This window comes from Pelodiscus sinensis, chromosome 9 (genome assembly GCF_052426305.1).
Source record: "Pelodiscus sinensis isolate ZL-2025 chromosome 9, ASM5242630v1, whole genome shotgun sequence".
Classification (NCBI taxonomy): domain Eukaryota; kingdom Metazoa; phylum Chordata; order Testudines; family Trionychidae; genus Pelodiscus; species Pelodiscus sinensis.
The window spans coordinates 10,247,355-10,269,991 of NC_143060.1; the positions used below are offsets into that span (position 1 = coordinate 10,247,355).

At 38.9% G+C, this 22,637-nt stretch overlaps 1 protein-coding gene across 3 annotated transcripts in view; it reads right to left on the reverse strand.

Moving 5' to 3' along the window:
* Nucleotides 1–22,637, reverse strand: part of FAF1 (Fas associated factor 1) — a 305,232-nt gene that overhangs the window by 191,410 nt on the left and 91,185 nt on the right. For all 3 annotated transcript variants that reach the window (XM_075935955.2, XM_075935954.2, XM_075935956.2), the window contains 3 exons: nt 15,443–15,534; nt 14,439–14,527; nt 3,243–3,348 (listed from right to left, as the gene is read on the reverse strand). In XM_075935955.2, the coding sequence (XP_075792070.1) occupies nt 3,243–3,348; nt 14,439–14,527; nt 15,443–15,534 (287 nt within the window). The remainder of the gene's footprint in view (nt 1–3,242; nt 3,349–14,438; nt 14,528–15,442; nt 15,535–22,637) is intronic.

Here is a 22,637-nt window from a genome sequence, read left to right on the forward strand (position 1 = left end):
ATCTGGTCAGAACTCATTATAATGGAACAATTTTACAGGAACAAACACAGGTTTGAAACCTGTGACACAGATTAATTTGCAATTTTGGCCAACATGGTATCATTAAGTTTCAAAGTTAATAAATCTCCTCCCTGCCGCTTAAATAAACAAACACGCATACGTGTGTGCTCATCCAGACAATCTCTCTCACACATCTAAAAACACAGAATTAAAACTGAAACTCAAAACTATTTTTAAACCATGTCTACCGCCTGGTGATCCCACATCAAATATAGTTGATAGGCAGTCATAGTGCTAAACCTGAATAATTAAATCTTCTGATGTAAGTGGCTGAAGGTGTGTGGGGGGAAACCCAAACCTAAAATGGACTCAAACCATCCCCTCCAATCCAAACACCTAGATATTTGGGAAGGAATATAAGGAGAGAATAAGAATGCGGATCTGAACTTTATGACTCAAGTCCGTCTCTACAGGAAACTTATCTGTCCAATTTTTTCTAAGAGGACATTGAATATGTACAATAGCCAGATTTCATACAATACTGTAACCTTTTCTTCTATATTTAGGTAAAGCCTGGTAGTTAACCCAACAGATTTACTCTAACTCACTGCAAAAATATTCATGGCATGGTTTTAAAATGTTATATGGAAAATAACCTCAAAAAATATTTACTGCTATCAAGTCACTGCAGCATTAAAATATATTTAACAATCCAAACAACTGATCCTGGAGAGACAGTCGCATCCAATGGTGGCAAGCAATGGAACATTTCTAGAATTTTAAAGATTTCTTTTAATAATTGATGCAGTCATTTTGAATCTTTCTGCATAGTATATCAGGTGTGAGTAGATTGCATTAACACTGCTTAAACATTTCAACTTGTCAGTATGGCCAACTCGATTTCTGAAATATTTGCAGTATTTTCCCATCGAAACAGTAATAAAGGTAAAATAAATATATGCCACTGCTTTATAATCACTGAACATTAATGAATATTTTATGTCTTTTTAAAGCTCCCTGTTTAATTTAAAAGGGTGAAATTAAGTCTCCTTCCTGCAATATGCCAATTATCTGTAAATCAAACAATAACTTGGCCATTATACTCCTTTTTGCTAATATGAGAAGCTAATTTGAAAACACTGAATGGCATTTTTAGGTAATAATTGAATAGTCCTTCCTGCCCTCTTGTGGTAGACAATCGCAACTTGTGTAAAGCATTTCAGCTACCACAAAAATATATCAGAAAGTAAGTAAACTATTAATTTTTTGATGTGTGAATGAGTAAAAGTGAGAAAGACATCTTCCAACAACGTTGGGGATGGGGTGGGAGGGGGAGGAAATGATCCACGTAAAAAGAGAAAAAATTACCATACAAGGCAACTAAATTCAGTTGTGTGTTATAATTCTCATTAGAGGCTAAAAGTACAAAAATAAATAAATTAATAATGATTAGAGTTAGCACGCAAAGCAAGCGTCTGATTCTGTGATTCAATCAATGTGAGCAGGCTTTCCACATATGCCAATCCCTACCGATTGCAATGAGGTGGTCTGTGCAGTTTCAAAATGATCACCCATTCAGATCCAATTGCAGACTCTTCTGCAGGATAATTAGAGTAAGATAGTCTTGAGTCATATTTTTCAATTTGCCTTTAACACATTTGATTTTGCTCAGGAGCTATGTGAAGCAACCCCCAAGAGATTACCTAAATACAGTAGCATGGAAAAGTACACTTGTTATCGTTTATGTGAGACTCATAAATTAGAACAGACTCTTTTTAAAATGGAATTGCTTTTGTGTAACAATACTGCAGGAAATTTAAATAATCCCATCATTATCAATAAACAAAACAATTTCGGTGAACATAAAAATATCCAAAATTTCTTAGTCACTAAATCAGGTTTTTGGCTCCTTCAAGATCAATAAAATCACTGAAGAAATTATAACATGTTAATATAACATGATAAAAATAATACAAGAAACTGTGGGATTAACTGCTTTTTAGGTTTGGCAATTTCATTAAAAATTAAAATGAAAAAAAAAAGGACAAATCCACAATCATAAGTTACCAGCAATCTTCAAATTAAACAGTTTTTATTTATAAAGTCCAAAAGTTCATCCCCCCCACCCAAGAAGTTGTGACGCAGCAATGTGTTTACGTATTTATATTTAAAAGTAGTTAATTATATTAAAAATCCATTTTCAAGGAACAAAAAAATGTGGACGAGAGGGATGCCATTTTTAAGTCTGGTTCCAAAGAAGGGAATTTAAAATGTCCCAATTAGAGAGGTCATGAAAAATTGTATTAATAATTATGGAAATGATTCAAGCCCCTATATATCACTGCAGTGTTGGTTACTTATTATGCTGTCTGACACATTCTAGGGCAGGGATTTGTAAGGAAATGTATTAAATCTTACAAAGCTGAGTGGGGGAAGAGCCCCTTAAGCCAAATAAAAACATTTATTTAAATTGGAAATCAAGTATTGCATCTTCAGATTCCCACCAGGAAATATTAATGAGTCCTACATGTTCTAGAATATAATTGTCAAATTTTTACAAATGGGTTGTGTGCTACATTTCCTGTGAAGCAATGTAGTTGGCAATAATTTTTTGCTGTCAAAGAGAATTAGCAAACGGACAAGGGTTTCCAGTTCTAAAACTGGAGGGGCAAGATGTACATCAGATACTACTTTATTTCTAGGGTATATAATTCTAGCACTGTTCTTTGCACTATCACCCCTTGCTGGCCATTATATGGAACAACAGGGACATCAGTTATAAAAGAAATCCACTTAGTTCCAATTCTAGGAAGGAACCAGGATAGCAGCCAGGTGTCAAGAGGCAGGTGGGTGAGTGGCTAGGGAAAAGCAAGCTAAGAGGAAAGCAAGAGTGAGAGCTTCACTGGATTAAAAGTAAAATATACCTAGACTATCACTATCATTCCTCCTCACTCTTCAGTAACTATATTTATAACAAACATTATTTCTATATTTTACTATTACAGTGTAAACTGTATAAAGAAAATCTGTTTCTTTGAAATATGTTCAAAATGAATTAATTTCTTAAAACCTGTTTAGGTCCAGTCAGTTTAGCTACCGTTATCTTTGATGAGCAAGTTAATTAAAATTAAAAAATAAATAATCAAAGAAGTTTCCAACCAGAACATATAAGCCCTCTTTAACACAGTTGACATTAACTATAATGAGCTACATTTACTCTTCATCTGTGAAACAGAACTCACCTCTTGAATTGTACTGCTTCCTGAGAAGTTGAGGTTGTACTCCCGCTGGACTTCTCGATGGGTGATGATCAGCATGAAGTTTTGATTTAATGACTCCTGTAGGGCACTGAAATGGTTGAAAGAAAAACAAGAGAATCAGAGATTAGCATGTTCTAGCTTGTTTTACAGTTAGCTGCAAAAACCCCAGGAGTACCCTAAAATCCACATAGGCAAGTCTAGGCACAATGTTATCATCTCTTTTTTCTCCTAAAGGAAAGAAAGCATACTGAGAATAACCAAAGGAAGCTAACCTGTTAACTCATTTTCTGCTAAGGTGTCTGCAGTTTCAAAGGCAATGTTTTATTCTTAAGAATTTTCAAAATTGAGAGTCATATGCTACTACCACAAACATTAGATATTTAGCACATATATTTTTGAATTAATATTGGGCTAGCGGGTATACATAACTATAACCCACCAAAACATCAACCTACACACATTTAACACTGATTTAGAAGTATACCAAGACAAATTTGCTCTTACTTCTGTAGGGCTGCCTCTTGTGTAAAGTCTGAGCAAAAATTGGTCTACCAACTTTAATTTAATCCATATAAATGCACAAAGATCAGACAGGAAAAAAACAGTCTGTTTGAAATCTCTCCATGTGAAGCACCAAGCATAAAAACAAATATCTGGCATAATGTGTAATCAGTACTAACCGTGTGCTCTACCCAAACTATTCAAAAGTAACATAAATACCTCCAAATTCTTAAGCCAAAAAAAAAAAAAAAAAAAAAACCCACAACCCTTCATTTATATGTGGACTAAATAAAGCCATCACACAATTATTATTTACCATGTTATCACATAATGTGGTTTATTTAAAAAGCTTTTGTTATCGCCACAGTTTGTGGATTTGGAAAAAAAAAACCAACCTTTTTCTTCACATGGGGAACAATGTTAGAACTCACAAATCTCTTTCACAACAGAAGAAAGTTTAGCTACAGGGACAGGAGTCAAATCACAGAAATCTATTCATGCTAGTCCTTACACATGCAAATAGTTCCACTGACGACAATATTCCTAGGCCACCTAATTTGCCTCTGTTGTGAAATGGACTCAGTTGCCCAGGTTCATAGGAGCAACACCCTGGAGCCTCACTGAGAATGTCAGTGAGTTTCCTTGCAAGCCAAACGTAACATGAATATATGTAATTGATTCTGACAATCTCAAATGAGGCATGGAAGAAATTTAAAAGGAATATCTAGCCCATTCAGTCCCTTCCCTATTGACCTCTGGAATGACTTGGTCAGTCAAACTTTTGAGAACGTAGAAAATTAAAGCCTTCAATCTTAGCTTTCTCTCCAGGAGATAACAATGAGTTAGAACAAGGGTGGGCAATAAAACGGTGACAGTTCACCAAGGTAGTTGGTTCCTGTTGGCCACAGATCACTGTTCCCAGTCAATGGGAGTGGCAGGAACAGCGGACCAGGACACCGCTTCCCACTTCCTTTATTGGCAGGGAACGGCAATATGCGGTCAATGGTAGCCGCAGTCATTGGTACCTGTGGAGGCTCAGGTAAATATAGTGACTGCAGCCTGCTAGGGGCTAAACCTGGCAGACCAGAACTGGCCCACAGGCTGTTATTTGCCTATTCTTGGGTTAGAAGATCAGTATTTCCTGGTTAAAATACCCTTTACATATGAGTGTGGTGTTCTGCGACTTACTTTGGATAAAAGCTATGGCCAAGGTTATAAAAATGGGTGCAGAAAGCTAGACTCCTAACTCCATATTTAGGCACCTACATAAATGCCTTGATTTTAAAAAATGTTGAGCATATCTTCTATAGTTCTGAAAACCTGCTAGATCCTACAGTGGAATGCTAGTTTTAGTTTTGCTAGTATAGTGCATTAATTCTAGTTCAGTTCTACAAGATTTTATAAAATTAATTCAATATTTCCCATTTGAATGATTCTTTTAAGGTATAAAGATCCCACCTTCCCCCCCAAAAAACCTTAAGAGTTTTAGATGGATAGATGTGACACATGGTAATTAACATTTCCATTTTACATTTTCAGATTTATACAGGCTCATGTCAACAGAAGTCCAAATTTACTGTAATTACAGATTATTTACATTAACACAAAATAAGAAATCAGTATGTAAATGTAATGTTTGTTGTAGCTAATGCAGCAGGCGATGGCAGATTAGGTTCAAGCAGCAATCAGTTAGAAAATCTGGCTAACATGTAAATGAGCAAAAGCCCTTATGTTTACATTCTATTGCATTTTAAACGTCCGGATTTTAAAACTGTCTCATGAGCAGATGTGAAAATAAAACATTAATCTTACCATTATTATTGAAGCTTTTAAAGTAACTAAAGCAAGCCCCAGCTCCCATCCAGCTAAACCGACAATACTAATAATTGCAGTTGCAGATTACATCATTCTTAATTAACACTCTGCTACAGTTGTTAACATACACCAAGACACCATGTCACAATCACCACCACTCTGTAACAATCTTAAAATTGCAGTTGAAGAATTGGCCTATTACTCTGTAGGTACTCTTCATTTCCTATCCATATATGTGATTAATTGTTCAAATGAATGAGCATTTGTATTAAAGGAAATAAAATATTTACAACAGTTTCTCAAAAGCAACAAGATTTTAAAAAAAAAAAAAAATCCATAGGACTAAGCAGTTTTAGTGGTTACAGATTTTTCAGCAATACAGTAACCGTTAATAAACATTACATTACAAATCATTAAGCAGTTGACAGAACACATAGCTAGAAAATCAGAACTCTGCTCACCAAGGAGCAACTTGCTGAATCCAGCCTGGGGGGAGGGAGGATTTACAAATTCGGCCTGGCTGTCCATGTGAGTATTGGGGGGGGAGGAGAAGGATGTGATGTTTGGGGCCACAATCAAGTCTTGAAAAACCCCTTCCTTGTGTTTGCCATTGTCTCCATTCTGCACTTTGCCTAGCTGAGATACAGAATGCAACATAAGAGCATAGCAGCAGCCCTACTAGGTCAGCTCATTGGTCCATCTAGCCCAGTACCCTGTCTTCTCATGGTGGCCAATCGGAGTTACCCCACAGGCAATGAACAGAACAGATAATCATTAAGTACAGCATTCCAGGCAGCAGAGAAAAGAAGGGCCTGGGTAACGGAATACAAAAATAAACTTAAACAATGGATAGTCGGGTAGCACTTTATAGACTAACAAAACGCGTAGATGGTATAATGAGCTTTCATGGGCACAGCCCACTTCTTCAGAAGATTAGAGTTTTGAGGTTAGGATGTACAGACCCAAAATAAATAGGGGAGAAGAGAAAGGGGGGGGAGGGAAAAAAGGGAAGAAGGCAGGAAACAAGGAGCAGAGGGTATGAAAATATTGATGGGAAAAACAAGTAGGCAGAACTGGTAATCTATAAGCACCTGAAGATTGGATAGTTAAAAAGAAGCAGATAAGGATCAAAGGATAGCAATTAGATAGGAAGGGTATTACAAGAATCTACACAGACAAAGAGCTGTTGGCACCTTCATAGAATGTTAGATTGATAATGTCCCAGCCATCCGTTATCTCGATTGAGAAGGTGATCAGTAACCCAGAACACCGGGGAATCTACTCTCTGGTGAATTAAAGAAACATCTTTCAGCTTCTTCCTTTTTTATTTTTCTACAGGTTTTGGATGACTCCGTGTGGTAGTCTGTACCAATTGATGTCATTCAAACAGGATATTTAACTTTAATAGTTATATCTAAAGATTTAAATTTTTAAAGCTATCTTATTATAGCAAATAAGGTCAGATGTTTTCAGAAAACAAAAACAAAAACTTTTTACAGTTTACTTATAAGTTAGTAACTATGTCTTTTAAAGATAATGAGGGTGTGCTTAATCCAAATATGGTTAATACACAATATACAGCTTGGCAACAAGAGGAAACGCAACACACGCAAATTGCTGAAGTGTAAAACTTAATTTCCTTTTATTTTAGGAGTAACATACTTCATTTGGATCTGAAGGAGCTGGAGGGTGTAACAAAAGCAATCCCATAATATGCACAACCTTTTTAGAAAGCTATTGTATGTCAGTTTCTTATTTGGAAGAGTTACAATAAATATTTTAATATGTTATGCAACCAAGACCAAACATATTTACATGGCTCTTAAAACTTGAGCATTGGTACCTTGAAACAAAAGTGTACACACTGATTTAACTATCAGAAATAAACACAATCTGAAAAGATCTGTAAAAAAAAATTTCTACACTAAACATTAAGTAAAATATTTTAATGCACACAAGTTAAGGACTGGTTAGGGTATATATTGAAAGACTTCATCTTATTAGGCCACTTCTATATTTACTATTTGATAATACTGTCCATAAGCAAGACGACACTATGGCTCAAGTTGATCTAATTATTTGTCATTACTGTCCATACTGGCACTATGTCAATGGGAAATGCTCTTCCATGGACACAGCTCCCCTTCTCACAGAGATGGAGTAATTATGCTAACGGGAGAGAGCTCTCCTCTCTGCTGTAGCCTGTCTAGTGAGGATTCAGTATGAAGTGCAACTTCACTGGAGCAGCTGCACTGATGTGGCATTGTAGTGCAGACTTGCCCTAAGAGTCTGGTACATTGTTGCAATCAAATCTGAGTTTTCTACATTTGCAAGTGCCCATACAAATAAATCTTTCTATCTTGTACTACTGGGCAGCTCAGAATACTGCCTTTGTGCAGTCGTCTGGCATTGATGGCAATGATATGAGCTGTGGTACCAGACCTCTGTCCTCTTGTTTCCAATCCATTGTATTTGGAGGAAGAAATATGGGATTTGGCCATTATTAGTTGCTCAGATTAAAATACTGCAAGACCTTCATTTTTTCCTGGAAGCACACAATGAAGTTAATTCTGCTATCTATAAGAGACACATATCTGCCTTTCCAGCACTCTTTGGATGGACTTGTACCTATTGAGCATTTTTGCCTGGGATAGATGCCTTGTAGTATCTATAAAACACAACATCTATTCTGTTGAAGTCTGTTCCAGTCCTACATATTGTTTTTACAAACACATCTGCAAGGTCTCCAAATATTTTGCTTCCAGACAGTTCCAGCCTTGTACCAAAATTTGTACATCCATCACAAGACAGCTTCTCCCAACAGACATAACTGATGAAAGGCAGTGGACATCAGCTGTCAGCACAACAACCAGTATTGCTTTTGTGCCTGTTCTTAGACTGCCATCTGTCTGTGCTAATGCCAAAGGAACAGGCATTAACTCGTGTTTCAAAATCTGCAAATTCACCATCTATCAGCTTCACAGGATGTGAATCATCACTGAAGAATATTTGTGTCTGCATTTATGATTGAGGCCTTTCTTTTGACTTCTTTCCCCACCTCAGAGCATAGCAGGAGTTGGAGCATTATTTCTGGCAGTAGATCATGAATAAATGAAGTACACATCCAAGCTGCTCCTCTTATATCATAAGTAGTTCCTCCACAAATCTGTCCACGTTGCACTTGTCCTAGGATCTTTGCATACAACTGAGTGTCTTGCTTCAATAGTCAGATCTTTTGTTGTAGTATCTTGTAATGAAGTGAGTGGTTCCTCCCCAGAGAAAACGTTGAACCGTTGAAATAATGATATAAGTGCATACTCCTTTGCACTGTTGTTGTTTCCTTGACTTTCTTGACTCATTCCGAATAAGTCAATATGGAACAGGACTGCTGATGTATGGGTTCTTAGGTAGTAAGACAAGACCCCCTGCTGAGGGATGAGTACCGGTAAGTCTTGGTGATGTCTACAATGCTACCAGCTTTCCTTTGCTGGAACACCTTGAGCACTTAGGCTGGCAGTGCATGCATTTTTTTTTTAAATGTAGATGACACTAATCTTGCCTAGTTTGTGTGGTCATATGTCATGAGACGTGGCAACATACATTTGAAGGAAAAGAGATGCAGCTCCCAATTTGCCCATCACTGGGCAGGGTTGAACACAAACAATAGACCCACCGTTTCCTAATACAAGTTGGACCTCTCTGCTCCGGTACCCTCGGGACCTGACCAGTCCCGAAGGAGAGAGTTTGCCAGACCAAGGGAGGTTGGCCCCTCTGATGAGGAACTCTGGGCTCTCCCAGGATCTGTCACCAAATCACCAGGCTTTCCTGTCCCTGGGCCACTGGGCTCCCAACTGCTCAGCCAGCCATGGGGCCACTGGGGCTCTGCAGCTCCATGGCCAGCTGCAGGGCTGCCGGGGCTCCACAGCCTCAAGGGTGCCCTGGGTCACCAGAATGCCACTGTCTTTAGTCGGGGCTCTCTGGTCAAGGGGCTCTCTGAGCCAGCAACATCCATTATCTTGTCGGCCCAGTGAGGTTCAACCTGTACTGACATCAAAACCTGAAGTTCACAACACTACTTTCACCTTTTCTGATCAGAAAGGTGGGAGTAAAATTCTGAAATCTTTCTGAACTACTAACTCTTACGAGCTCACCATTAAAGACTAAGTTTGATCAGTGTTAACAACGTCCTCTTTGAATCTTGATCATGCCCTGCTATAAAGTCTCATAGCTGTGGAAGAATCAGGCACCAGAGTGCTCTAAATGTCCATTTGTGGGTGCACATTGCCCTGGCATATGACTTATCCTTCATAGTTCGTTTGATTGTGTTTGATCCAAAAACTCCATTTTCCGTCCACGCATCTGTGGGCCATGAAGACCAAATGTTTGTAGGTGAAGCTCTGTGTACACCACATAGGAGAGGGGGGACCCTTAATGTCCAGAATGGGAACAAGGTGGGAGTTTGTAGAATTATAGTTAGACTCTTTCTATGAAGAAGGGTGTGTTGTCATATGACATAAGCTAGAATCACAAATTTTTTAAATACCCCATTACTCTAAAGATATTGTACATCATGATTATTTATCTCTAGTACAAATCAGGAGTGTATTTGAAGAGATAGACAAGAAGTATGATCCAGTGGTAAGGATGTTAGTCTAAGTCTTGGGAGATCTGAGTTGAAATTACTGCTCTATCACAAACTTCCTACTGGACCTTGCACAAGTCATGTAAACTCTGTGCCTCAGTTCCCCATTTGTAAGATGAGGGTAATAGCACTTCTCTGCCTCCCATGGGTATTGTGAGAATAAACAAAGAGTTTGAGATGCACAAATCCTATGGTAGCTGTCATCATGTAAGCTCCTAATATAGACAGATAGCTAGCCACATGGATTTCATGAATGCATGGCAAAATTCCTTAATGTCTGTTTTAATGATAGATGTTACCTGTACTTTTAAAAAGAGGGATGCTGTCAAACTAATCTGAATGGTCACTGACCTAACAGTAGGCAATAAATAGTGTAACTGGGTTTGGTACATTGCTTCAATTAGAGGTGTTTTGATCTCCATTGATGCTTTAATTGGTGGCAAGCTTCCCTTTTCATCTAGAATTTATGACTTCAGGGAGATGATCGGGATTTCAAATCATCAATGTTCAAGTAGCCACTAATTAATCATCATTTACTATCCCAAGACTTCCAAAATTTTATTTTTAAAACCCCCAGAACTAATTCCCACTGAGGAACAAGTTTAAACTGTAAAAGTAGTAACAACAATGAAATTGAATTTTATCAGGTAGTGCAATCTTATTTTTTTAAACTGTTTGAATTAAGTGATCCTATAATATTATGATCACTTTATTTTCATCCAAAATATAAAGGACTCGAACTCATAAACATTCCTTTAAATACTGTTTATTTTATGTAAATGGAAATAAATAAAATTTTGAAGTACAGCACCCCTCTCAACCTCTTGGCATCTTTAAAATAATAAACCATTATCAGTAATGCAACCAGAGTTGGTCAAAAGGATTTGAATTTTCTAAACTGATTGAAATACAGCATGTTTTTTAAACAGCTCATAGAATTTGTTAAAGATTCTGTAAAAATTCAGGACTGACAAAGTTTTCCATAATTTAACTATTTTTCAACCATCTGCATGTACACAACCATTCACTGCCTCTGCACATTCAACTGCAATTGCTACCAACAAACCAAATAACAGCATAAATCTACAATATATTTGAGTTTGTCTGTCAGTCCTTCTGTTCAACAATTCCTCCTAAACAGTAAGCTCCAGGACCACCAAATTCAGTACACACCTTCCTCTTATCATAACTTAAAGCAAAGTAAGGGTTGGGTTGTGCCAGGACAATGGAATGTGCCTGGAATGGGATTGCTTCTCAAAAACCATGCAGAAAAGAGAGAGAATCACTACGCAGGTGAAAGGGGCTGGCTAGGGGCGCCCTCACCTCCAGAATCTGCCCCAGTCCCAAGCCTCCAACTCGCTGAGAGCCCTACAGGAAGGGTGGGACTGGAGCTTCTCCCCATTTCCTTTCCCCTCCCGGTCCCCCACCCTACCCCAGATTCATACAGGAAGATTACTGAGTGTTTCGCTTCATCAAGTAGTGAAGGGAAAGTGCACGGTTTGCTGCACTCCTCATTCTAGCTGGAGAACACAGGGGGCAGACAAACCTGGACCTACCCCAGCCGCAGGAGATTCACCCTGTGGCTGCTGGACCTGCAGCAGCAATGGAGAGGCACTTCCCAGCTGGCCTCAAGTTGCTGTGATAAGAGGGCTTAGATAGTCCTCTCTCCCCAGGGAAGCCTGCAGGCTGAACCACTCGGCCTCATCCCCACCCAGAGCAATGATTTAAATAAAGCATGTACATTTTCATTTTATTTTCCAAAAAACAAACACTGAGTTAAGGACTCAAGCAACACCAGGTAAATCTTCTAGTCATAACATAAGCCCTTTCACTCCATCCCAGGTGGCCTGTCTAAACGCCTGCACTTCTAAAATAGAGGCGCTTTGTCAGGTCCCAAAGATTATCAAGTCTGACTCCGATGGTCCAACAGGGTGAAGAACATTCTAAAAGTTGACAAACCATCACAGAGTGTATGCGACAAAAAAGTCTCTGTTCCCCACATTTTTAAAAAAAACTGCAAGGACATCCCTGTATGGGCACCTCTACTTATCACAGCCATGACACTATAACACTAGGAAAGATAGTCTTTCATGAAACTTAGTCTCAAGTTTCTAAGGCTCTAGATTCTCATTCAGCAAGATAGTTAAGCACATAATTAATTTTAACCACATGAGTAGTCCCATATATTCAACATATAGGCCTTGACACAATGGCCAAAGCTATTTTTTAATCAATGTTCTGGATACGAGGCTTTGTGGTGCATGACCAACTTCCAACGATACATGGCTGAACCCTGAAACTGAACAGGGATATCCCTCTAACAATCTATAAATGGGGCAGGCTGTATTATACTTCTCATGTTAGTTTAAAATGATTAATTAGGAGCCATCAACCATTGTCCAATCCTGTTCCAAAGCACCACAACCACTAATATGCAAGTGGGAAAACACTGCATAGATGCTGAAATCCAAAGGGAATTAGCACCCAACTCCCATTGAAATTTTTATGCAAATTGAATACGTAACTCCCTTATCTCTCTATGTATTAAAAAAAAAAATTTCCCGAGGGACAGAGTAACATCATCACATCACTTTGCATCCGACCTGCCTCCACCTTCCTCTTTCCCCAGTGCTCGGCTGCTGTGCTCCCTCCCTACACTCCAGCCCCCGCACACACACACACACACACACACACCCCCCCTAGGTCAGGGGGAAAGCCAAGCCAGCCTTGCCTTGGCAGATAGGGGAGGAAAGAGCCAGGGCCGGTGGGAAGGAGGAAAGGGCTGGGGGTGGAGGAGGAGGGGTCAAGAGCTGGGGCCACAGTGGACTCAGACCCTCCCGGACAGGGAGAGAGGAAGAGCCTCAGCCTTGGCTCAACTCCCAGCAGCAGGAGGAAGAGAGCCAGGCCAGCCTCAGCCTGGGCCAACCCCTACCCCAGTGGCTGGAAGAGGGGGAGAGCCAGGGGTGGCCTGGCCTCGGGCGGGGGGGAGGGGAAGGAGAACAACGGCCGGGGGGAGGAAGGGAAAAGAGGCTGCCTACCCCCAAAGGGGGGGGGCTGGTGAGTGTAGCAAGCAGGGGGCATCACCCCCTGTTGACTTTTAATTCCAAGCCAGGGCATTATTCATTGCCTCTGAAATACAGACTTTTGTGAGTAATTGCCTTTGATAATATTTGAATATATATTGCTAGTATTTAAGATATACAACTTTTTTCCAACTGATTTTCAAAAATTATCTTCAGTGATATGATTGTGTTGGCAATCCTCTCATGCAGGGAGTTCAAAGTTCTTCTATCCAGCTAGAAGGTTAGGTTAGGTTAGGTTTCTTAAGACTACTAGAATAAATTGCAAAGACATTGCAACATATGGCTCAGCTGACAGTTCAACTGTATCTACCTGCTGCTTGATTTTTAGACTACAATTATAGCTGTTAGATTCAATTAAGGTGCACCCCCTGGTGGCAATGTAATAATGTTAACCAGGTTTTTACTAGTCACATGTATAGTTCTACATTTTGGGGAAAGAAATATCTATTTGGAAATCATTTTGCCGTCAAAACATAAGAACTATTACTTATGCTAAACTATCTGTTCCAATTTGGATTTAGTTGTGACACTGAGTATAGAGAAGTACAGGTCTCTGTAAGCTCAAAAGAGTTTACCCATTTTGTCTCTCCAAAATTAATTTATGGCAGTGAGAATTATATTTCACTTTTCAGAAAATAATTATGTATTCACTTTCAAAATGTTCCAACATCCACTGATGTTTCATTAAGTTATTTTTACACAGTGACCTGATAATGATTTGTAGATATTTATGTTAAAAATAACTGGTATGACTTGATAATCTTTAAAAGCTAACATTCACTATTATGGGCACAAAAATTGTATTCACTCATACATCACCCACACTTAGCTATACCACAAATTTCTGTATGCACACTTTATACAATCTGACCTTAAGGTAGATAAATGTTAGAGCATTTATGCTTGTAAAATTTATTTTCAATAAATGGGTTTTGAAGTTGTAAATGCTAAGACTTTTACGTTAAAAAGGGTTTGCACATACTGAGAGCAGATGCATAAGTGCACACCCAGTTTTGCAGACACTCAAGTAGAGGACCGGCAGATGTTCTTTTGAAAGTTTACCACAATTTTTCCATAGAAATAACATAAAGCAACATCTGAATTCATACTTATATAATGCATGACAACAAACCTTACCCAGAATTACTTGAAGAAGGAGGTGGAAGATCAGGTGTTAGAACATAAAGACTGTTATTTTTTGGTAAGTGTAGAGTTTTTAAAACCGTCTGAGGAAAAAAAGAAAACATTTATTCAGAATTGTAGATTTTTTTTTTATCATTTGCTTTTTTATATAAAATCTGACGTTTAGCATAGTTAAAATATATATATTGAAAATAAGTCCTTGATCTTCCATAGTTTGTAGGAAAATCTTTTCCAAAACATACCAACAGCCAGACAAAACAGCAGCTCCTTTAGGCTATGAGAAACAATAAATGGACAGAGGTACAAACTTATATAGATTACTAAACTGGTCTATAGAAGTCAGTTCTTTTCACACCATGTATGAAAATCAAGGGGAGAGGAAGGTCTAGATATGGCAGATCATTGGTTTGTACACCTAGAAGAATTAAAATACTGGTGTTGCAGTCTTGTCAGTGGAAGATGGAGGATTATCATCAACATCATGTTGTGACCCAATGTATGCAATCGCCACCCACTACATATATTCTGCTCAGCATGGCAGAATGGCACATTGTACTAGGCTGGGCACATTGTTTAGCATTACCTTAAAATTTGTTTGGAAGGTGGTGGAAATACACGCACAGAATTACAATGTTTGTTTTAAAACATCAGAGTTCAGTTTTTCCCCATTAAGATGTAGATACATTTACAAACTACAGTATAACCAAGAATTTTGCCTAAAGATGGAATTCCTTACTTTATTACTAATTTAATAACATGCATTTTACAGGTGCCAAAGTCAAACTGTACATGCAAATACTATCAACCAGACAAAGAAGGCTTAAGCAAATCATGCATAATTCTACTTTGAACATTTTAAGCAAACTGATTCTTTAATAATGTGACTAGGAGCAAAATAATGTAGAAATCAACAGTTGTGTTTATTTTCCTCACTTACAAGCACTTATTGGTTTCAAACATTTTAATCACTTCACTGATAAAAACTGTAGGAAACTTACACTATCATCTACGTCTCCACTCTTCCAGCCTTTTAATAACATTTTTGATACAGGAATCTGAAGTTCATTTTCTAAAATGTGTTTGATCTCTCCTGCAGAGAAGGCAAAGAAAAAACACCAATAAAATCAGGTTTGCATTCTTCTATATTTAGGAAAACAGAGTATCAGACACGGTCTCACTGAAACTGAACAATGTAATGGCTCAAAGGTTCAACGTTCAACTACTTGGCTGTTATATCTATTTGCAAAAAGCATTCAATTTGTGTACATCTTTCTCTGCTAAATGCAATACCTTCACAAAAAGGGTTATTGTTTTTTTTTTATTTATTTCAGCAGTGCAGGATTCTAGACAAAAACTCAACTAAATAAAAATGGGAAACTAATTTTCATTTAATGTTGCTAAATTGCAAAAGGTCTATTTCAAGTAGTGGGGCAGTATAATACATACACCCCTCTCACAGTAGTGTCTTTTGATTTTAATATAAAATGGTTGAGATTTTCAAAGACGTATAAAAGATACAGAGGGATTATCCTGTAGCCACTGACTTCAGTAATACAGGATCAGCACTTCAGACACACATATTTCATTAACAGGGCTCAGTTGGGAATTTTGTGACCAAACTTTTCGGAGGGGGTCAAAAATCCTGATTCATCAAAACTAAAACTATTCCTAAGAAAGGGCAAGTTACTCACTTTAAGGGGAAAAAACACCACTTTGGAAAAAAGTTTTGAAAAATTTCTAAATATCTCAATTAGTCATTTTAAGTGAAAATTTCCACGGTTTTGTTTCAAAATAAATACTCACTTTCAAATTTAGGCTACTTTTATAATAAAACATTTCTAAACAATCAAAACGAAATATTACATTTTGATTTACCCAAACTGATTTTTTTCCCTTCCAGGTCTGTGAAAGTTTGAAAATTTAGGCAGGGTCACATTCAGGATTTGAATTTTTTCCACAATCTCAATTTTTTTCCCTAGGTCAGGAAAAAACATTTACGGCCCAGATCTACTCTATGGCTAAACTGAACCTTAAGAGCTACTTTTGAAAATATCGGTCAATATAGAATTAATAATGTATTCAACTAAATTCCTAGTCACCAGTTCATTCAGGTATAATAACAGTTTCATCAATGTACAGACTTCAACATGAATGTGAAGGATCATTTATGTAATGAGGATTTGGCAGGTAAACCTAGTGGCTAGCTCTTAGGCTCAGACATGTATTTTTTAGAGCATACAGTACTGGCCTCTGAAAGCTACTTACTTCTAGCTAACAATTTTTGTTTTAATAATAAGTCTGAAACTTCAAGCCATATATGACAGATTGCACCTATTTGTATATTAATAAATAACACTAGTAGTTGACAATGAAAATTAATTGCTGAGGAACTACAGCACAGCAGCTTGTTCTTAATCTTAATTTTAAAGAATGGTTAGTGTGGTTCTTCAAATACAGCCATTTTTAAATTAGTCCCCTTAAGATTAGTTTTCCAATAGAAATTAAAAACAAAACAAAGATTGTTTCCACATTCTCCTTTTGCCCTTCCTGTATTTTCCTCAACTTGAATATTGTAAGCAAACGCATTCTGTTGACACCACTGTGGGATCCACTTGCAGTTTTAAATAAAGAAGATGGGATATGGCAAATAGATGAGGCAAGCATCAAGGGAAAGTACTTTCTGATGTAAATCTTCAAAAGTAAGATAGTTATTGCTATCGATAACTGTCTCACAGACAGATGAAAGGAAATTCAGGGCTACCTGGAAGTACAGAAGGGCAAGTATCTGGGGAGCATCCCATTAACAACAGCACCAGCAGCCAGCATTCACTTTAAAAATGCATGTAGTCAAAGATGCAGAAAACCCATTCTAGGACACATAAGTATCTGAAGCTTTGTATGCTGAAATAAATGCTGCAGCATCCAGCGTTTCTGTGTTCCAAAACCACAAATTAATGCATCTCAGCAGGAAACCAGATTGCCACTGCAGTTTGTAGGTAAGAATTCCACTGAACAAAAAGAGGAGTGAAGGAGCAAGAGAATATGAAGAGGGAGGAAGAATTATTCATTTTTAAATATGATTTAATACAGCTTAACTTCCCTCCCCCCCCAAAAAATTGTCCATTGACTTGAAAAAGGTGCCTTAAGTGAGTAATGCCTTCAAAAGTTGGCTTCAGCCATTATATCCTAATGGCTATGTCTACATTGGCATGATCTTGTGCAAATACTCTTTAATGCAAGAGTTCTTACGTTAAAGTATTTGCGCAAGAGAGCGTCTACACTGGCATGTGCTTTTGCATAAGAGATGTGCTTTTGCGCAAGAGCATCCGTGCCAGTGTAGATGCTCTCTTGCACAAGAAAGCTCTGATGGCCATTTTAACCATCGGGCTTTCTTGCACAAGAAATTTATGTTGCCTGTCTACACTGGCCTCTTGTGCAAGAACAGTTGCGCAAGAGGGCTTATTCCTGAGCGGGAGCATCATAGTTCTTACACAAGAAGCACTGGTTTCACACATTAGAATGTCAGTGTTCTTGTGCAAGAACTCCCTGCCAGTGTAGACAGGCAGCATGTTTTTGTGCAAAAGCAGCCGCTTTGGCATAAGATCGCGCCAATGTAGACACAGACTATGACTTTATCAATCTTTACATCAAGAATTAACTCTTTACTCTAATATATTAGCCATAAATATACCTAATGTATGGCTACATCAGTATAAACATGTAAATATAGTATTACTACATAGATTGAGGAACTTGATTTAAAATCATTGTTCCTGCTCAATTTTGTACAAGATGCATTTTTGGGGTAAAATACAGTCAAAAATTAAGCAAATTTTACATCATTTCAAATGTAAAATCTGTCATTTTACAGAATAGTATTTTCTGAACATAATGCTTAGTTATTTGTATAAGATTTCATCCATATTTCCTCAACCATATCATATGGCATGCACAATCCCAGTGTGTTACCATTTAGCATACAGGTTTACAAGTAAACCAAATTAAATCTTTGCAGACTCTAATAACACGCATGTAAAACTTTGAATTAACTATTGCTCTTTGCTTCATGCTGCAAGGAGTTAATGCACTAATTGGTTACAGCGATGCAAAATAATTTACAGTAAAAATCGGTTATAGTATCTGTGTGTGGTGGGGGGGGAGAACTATGTCAGTATAATAAATACAATTTTGATCAGATTTCATTTCTCTGGATCCTGCAACCATTGTTTTCAAGTTACCATTTATTCCCTTGGTTTTCCACTGTATTTCAGTAAGAGATCCAGAAGAACAAGGAGCTTTCGATTGAGAATGAGAAAGACACTCCCCATGTTCCCCTCCCACACCAGAGCGTAGGGAGGCCCAGCCTAATCGATTTTGTGTGCTCCAGCCCCGCAGTGGGACAATGGGAGGGCTGGAGTGCCAGTGCAGGCTCCCTAATGATGGGGGGAAGGGGAGGAGGTTCCCCACCACTAAACTAAATGATACAGAGTAGCTGATTCCAGAACGGTATTTTTGGAAGCCTTGTTTAAATAAAAGCCACTTTCAGATACTTTACACCTTGTGCTTCATGGAGAACACAGCACTTTGGTAATGAGCTATTGATATGATGGTGATAGCTGAGAAAAATAGCAAGCTCTAGTTTACCACTATTCATGTCTTTTAACAAGAATGCAGCTAATTGTTACACAAAAATATGATGTAAATGGAATCTTTCCATTTCCGTGAGATTGACAATGGATTACGTATACACAAAGCCACAAAAAAGAAATAATTTGACATTAAATCAAGAAACCTCTGCATAAAGAATTTCCTGTAACTTATCTGGTTAGAAACTCAAGAGGCCTTGGCTCAATTCTGTGTTCCGCCAGCATTTTCCTGTGCGACCTTGGGCACATTACCAAGTCTCGGGCTCAAACTCCCCATGTGCAAAATGGAAATAATACTCTTCTCTGTCTGACAGAGGTCCCGTGAAGAGAATTATAGCAAAAGATTGAATCATTAAGATACTACAGCAATGGAGGCCCCGGGATCCAGAATTTACTCTGCTACGTGTACAGGCCTAAGCTCTGATTGATTTTAATCATAGCTAAGAGCTAACAATTCCTTTAACCACTGAAATGAGGTTTCAGCACATTCAAAATTACAAATGCAAGAAACAACACTGCCTGCCTAGTCAGCTGGCTCTCAGCCTAGACTCGGCCATCGTCTCTCTGTCTCTTCTCCCTGGTCCCCACTGGATCTCCCACTCCTGGCCCTTTTCACTGCTCCCTGCAGCAGCTTGGCTCAGTCCCAGGATCCTGAGTCTAATTATCTCAACCCAGCAATAGGGCATTCTCTGGGCTGTAGTGCAAGGGCACCATTTATGGGGGGATTGGAGCAGTAGTTGCAGCCACCACCACCCTCCACATTGGAATCCCTGGATTTCATATAGCAAGTCTGCTTAAAGCCCATGCCCTAGCTCCAGAGACAGTTCTTAAATACAACAGAGTTTGAGCTGCTTGCAGCTTTGCCTTTGGGGCAGGGAGTTTGTTATAAAAAGAGAGAAGCAGGTGATTAAGAATAACAAAAGGCTGAGCATTCCAGTAATTGAAGGATCGTTAGAGCATCATGAAAACATTGCCGGGTACTCCACATTAAAGATGGGGGGGGGGGGGGAAGAGTAGCAATGAGTGTTGTGCTGATCGGATTTGCATTTGGATAACTGCTGTTAAACTTACAACTGTTCTTGAAAAAGAAGTGAACAGGGACTAATTCAAAGTTGACTGCAAAGAGTTACAAAGGGATTTCACAAAACTGTATGATTGGGCAACACAAAGGCAGTTGGAATTCAGTATTGATAAGTACGAAGTAATGTACATGGAAAAATATAATCCTCGCTATAGATACAAAAATGATGGGATCTAAAATAACTGTTACCACTCAAGAAAGATCTTTGAATCCTTGTGGATAGAAAATATCTGTTCAATATGCAGTAGCAGTCTAAAAACTGAAACAAGTAACACAATATTGGGAAAGGAATAGATAAGATGACAAAATACCATATTGCCTTTACATAAAGCCATTGTATGCCCACATCCTGTATACTGTATTATGCAGGTTTGGACACGCCATCTAAAAAAAGATGTATTGTATTTGGAAAAGGTACAGAAAGGGCCACAGACATTATTGGGGTAAAGAACAGCTTCCATATGAGGAGAGGTTAACAAGACTGAAAATTTTCAGCTTGGAAAAGAAATGACTAAGTGGGGGGGGATATTTAGATGTCTAGAAAATCATGAATTGTATGGAAAAATGGAATAAGAAATGTTCTTTATTCCTTCACTACCATAACTCAACAAGCTGACCCAATTAAATTTATAGGCAGCAGATTTAAAACAAAGAAAATAAATTATTTTTTCCCCACAGTCAACTTGTGGAACTCTTTCCCACTGTCAGAAGACAGGGCAGTGGGCTAGAAGGACCTTTGGTCTGACCCAGTATGGCTGTTCTGATATTCTTATATACAGCTGAAATGTGTTTGCCCCCTGCTATAACCCACTAAACCCCACTCCCCTTCCAGAGCTGAGATAGAGGCCAGGAGTCCTGACAGAGTCCATATCCCTCCACAGAGTTAGTAACAAAGTAAGAAAATGCATTAAATCCCTTAAGTGCGTTGCCACAAGATGTCAGAATATATTAGTGTTAAAGCTGAGTGGATCTAATATTTATTTAATTTTCTTTTATATAGGAAGTAGATACAGTGATCCTGTCAGCTAACTACTAAGTTGTCTGCCAAAAAAACTAGTGTTTTCCAGTGCCTTTGTAGCCCCTGGAGAGAGATGATGTTAGGAGGGTAAGAGGGAATAGGTTAGTTTCCTTCCCTTCCCCCTTCCCCCCCCCCCATTTGGTTCTTGGCTTGTACTGAGAATGCTCAGTAACAATGCTGAAGCCTCCTTCCTCAGTCTGCCCCCCCATCCTCTCATTCTCTTCCCCGTCTACCTTCCTATCGCTGCATGCACAGGTTGCCCCTCCTCCTATCCCCTAGCAAAATCTGAAATGGCACCCCTGCTACAGTATCTGTCTGCCCGAAACAAAGAGTAGGGAAAAGAAAAGGCTAGTCATTGCCTTACTAGCTGTTTCTAAAAGCCTCTCTTCTTGGGCAAACTCCACCTGCCCCACTTTATGGCCAGCTTTACCTTTTAAGCTGCTGTTCTGCAAGTGTACCAAACTTGTGTGTGTTCTGCAAGTATACCAAACTTGGACTGCCTGAATGCTGGGATGCTTGGTGGCTTGCTCTCAGTGGGATGGGGCATATTCCACCACATACCCATCTTATACCCACCTTTCACCCCCAAGACCTAAAAGGTTTCTTATTTAAGCATAAACCCAGCCCCCAGCTCCTGGGCAAAAAGTCTGCATTTGCTTGCTCCTTTCTGGCTTGATGCTGCAGCTGGTAGCTATAGAACTGAAGAGCCAGTGATAAGCACATAGTGCAGGAGTTTGAGTGTAATCATAATAAGGGAACCTGGTCTGTGACTAGGGAGAAGGGTAGTCCACAGCCCACTTATTTCCAGAGTCGCCTTCTCAATAATGGAATATGCTTTCTCCCTAGGGGACAATTTTTGGCTCAAACATAGGAAGGCGTTCTCTTCACCCTCAAACTCCTGGGACAGCACTGCTCCCAAACCAACGGTTGATGCAGCTGTATAAAGAACATGTTCCTGTGACAGTTCTGAATTGGCGAGGACAGGTGCCCAGCTCAACTGTGTCTTCATGGTACTAAAAGCTTCGTCACACTGGTCATCTTACTGGGCCGCCTTTGATGCATTTGCCCTCTAGTAAATCACTTAGGGGTAATATAATCCATGCAAAGTTGGGGAAGGAACCAGAGATATTATCTCAACAGGCTCAGGAAGCAGCACATCGGTCTTCTGGTCCACAGTGCAGGGCAGGAATTTAATGCATGGACTTTATCCATCAATGGTTTCAAGAGGCATCATTCTACCTGATACCCTAAGTAACTTGTGTTATGGCAAACTTATGCTCAGCAGGGTTACCTGTGACCCTCCTCTTCTAGGGGAGTCAATACTGCTCTTAGACGATTGAGGTGGTCTTCTCACTAGGGCTATAAATCAAGGTAAGCTGCAGCATAGGGTTGGAAGAGACCTCAGGAAGTCATCAAGTCCAACCCCCTGCTCAAAGCAGGACCAACCC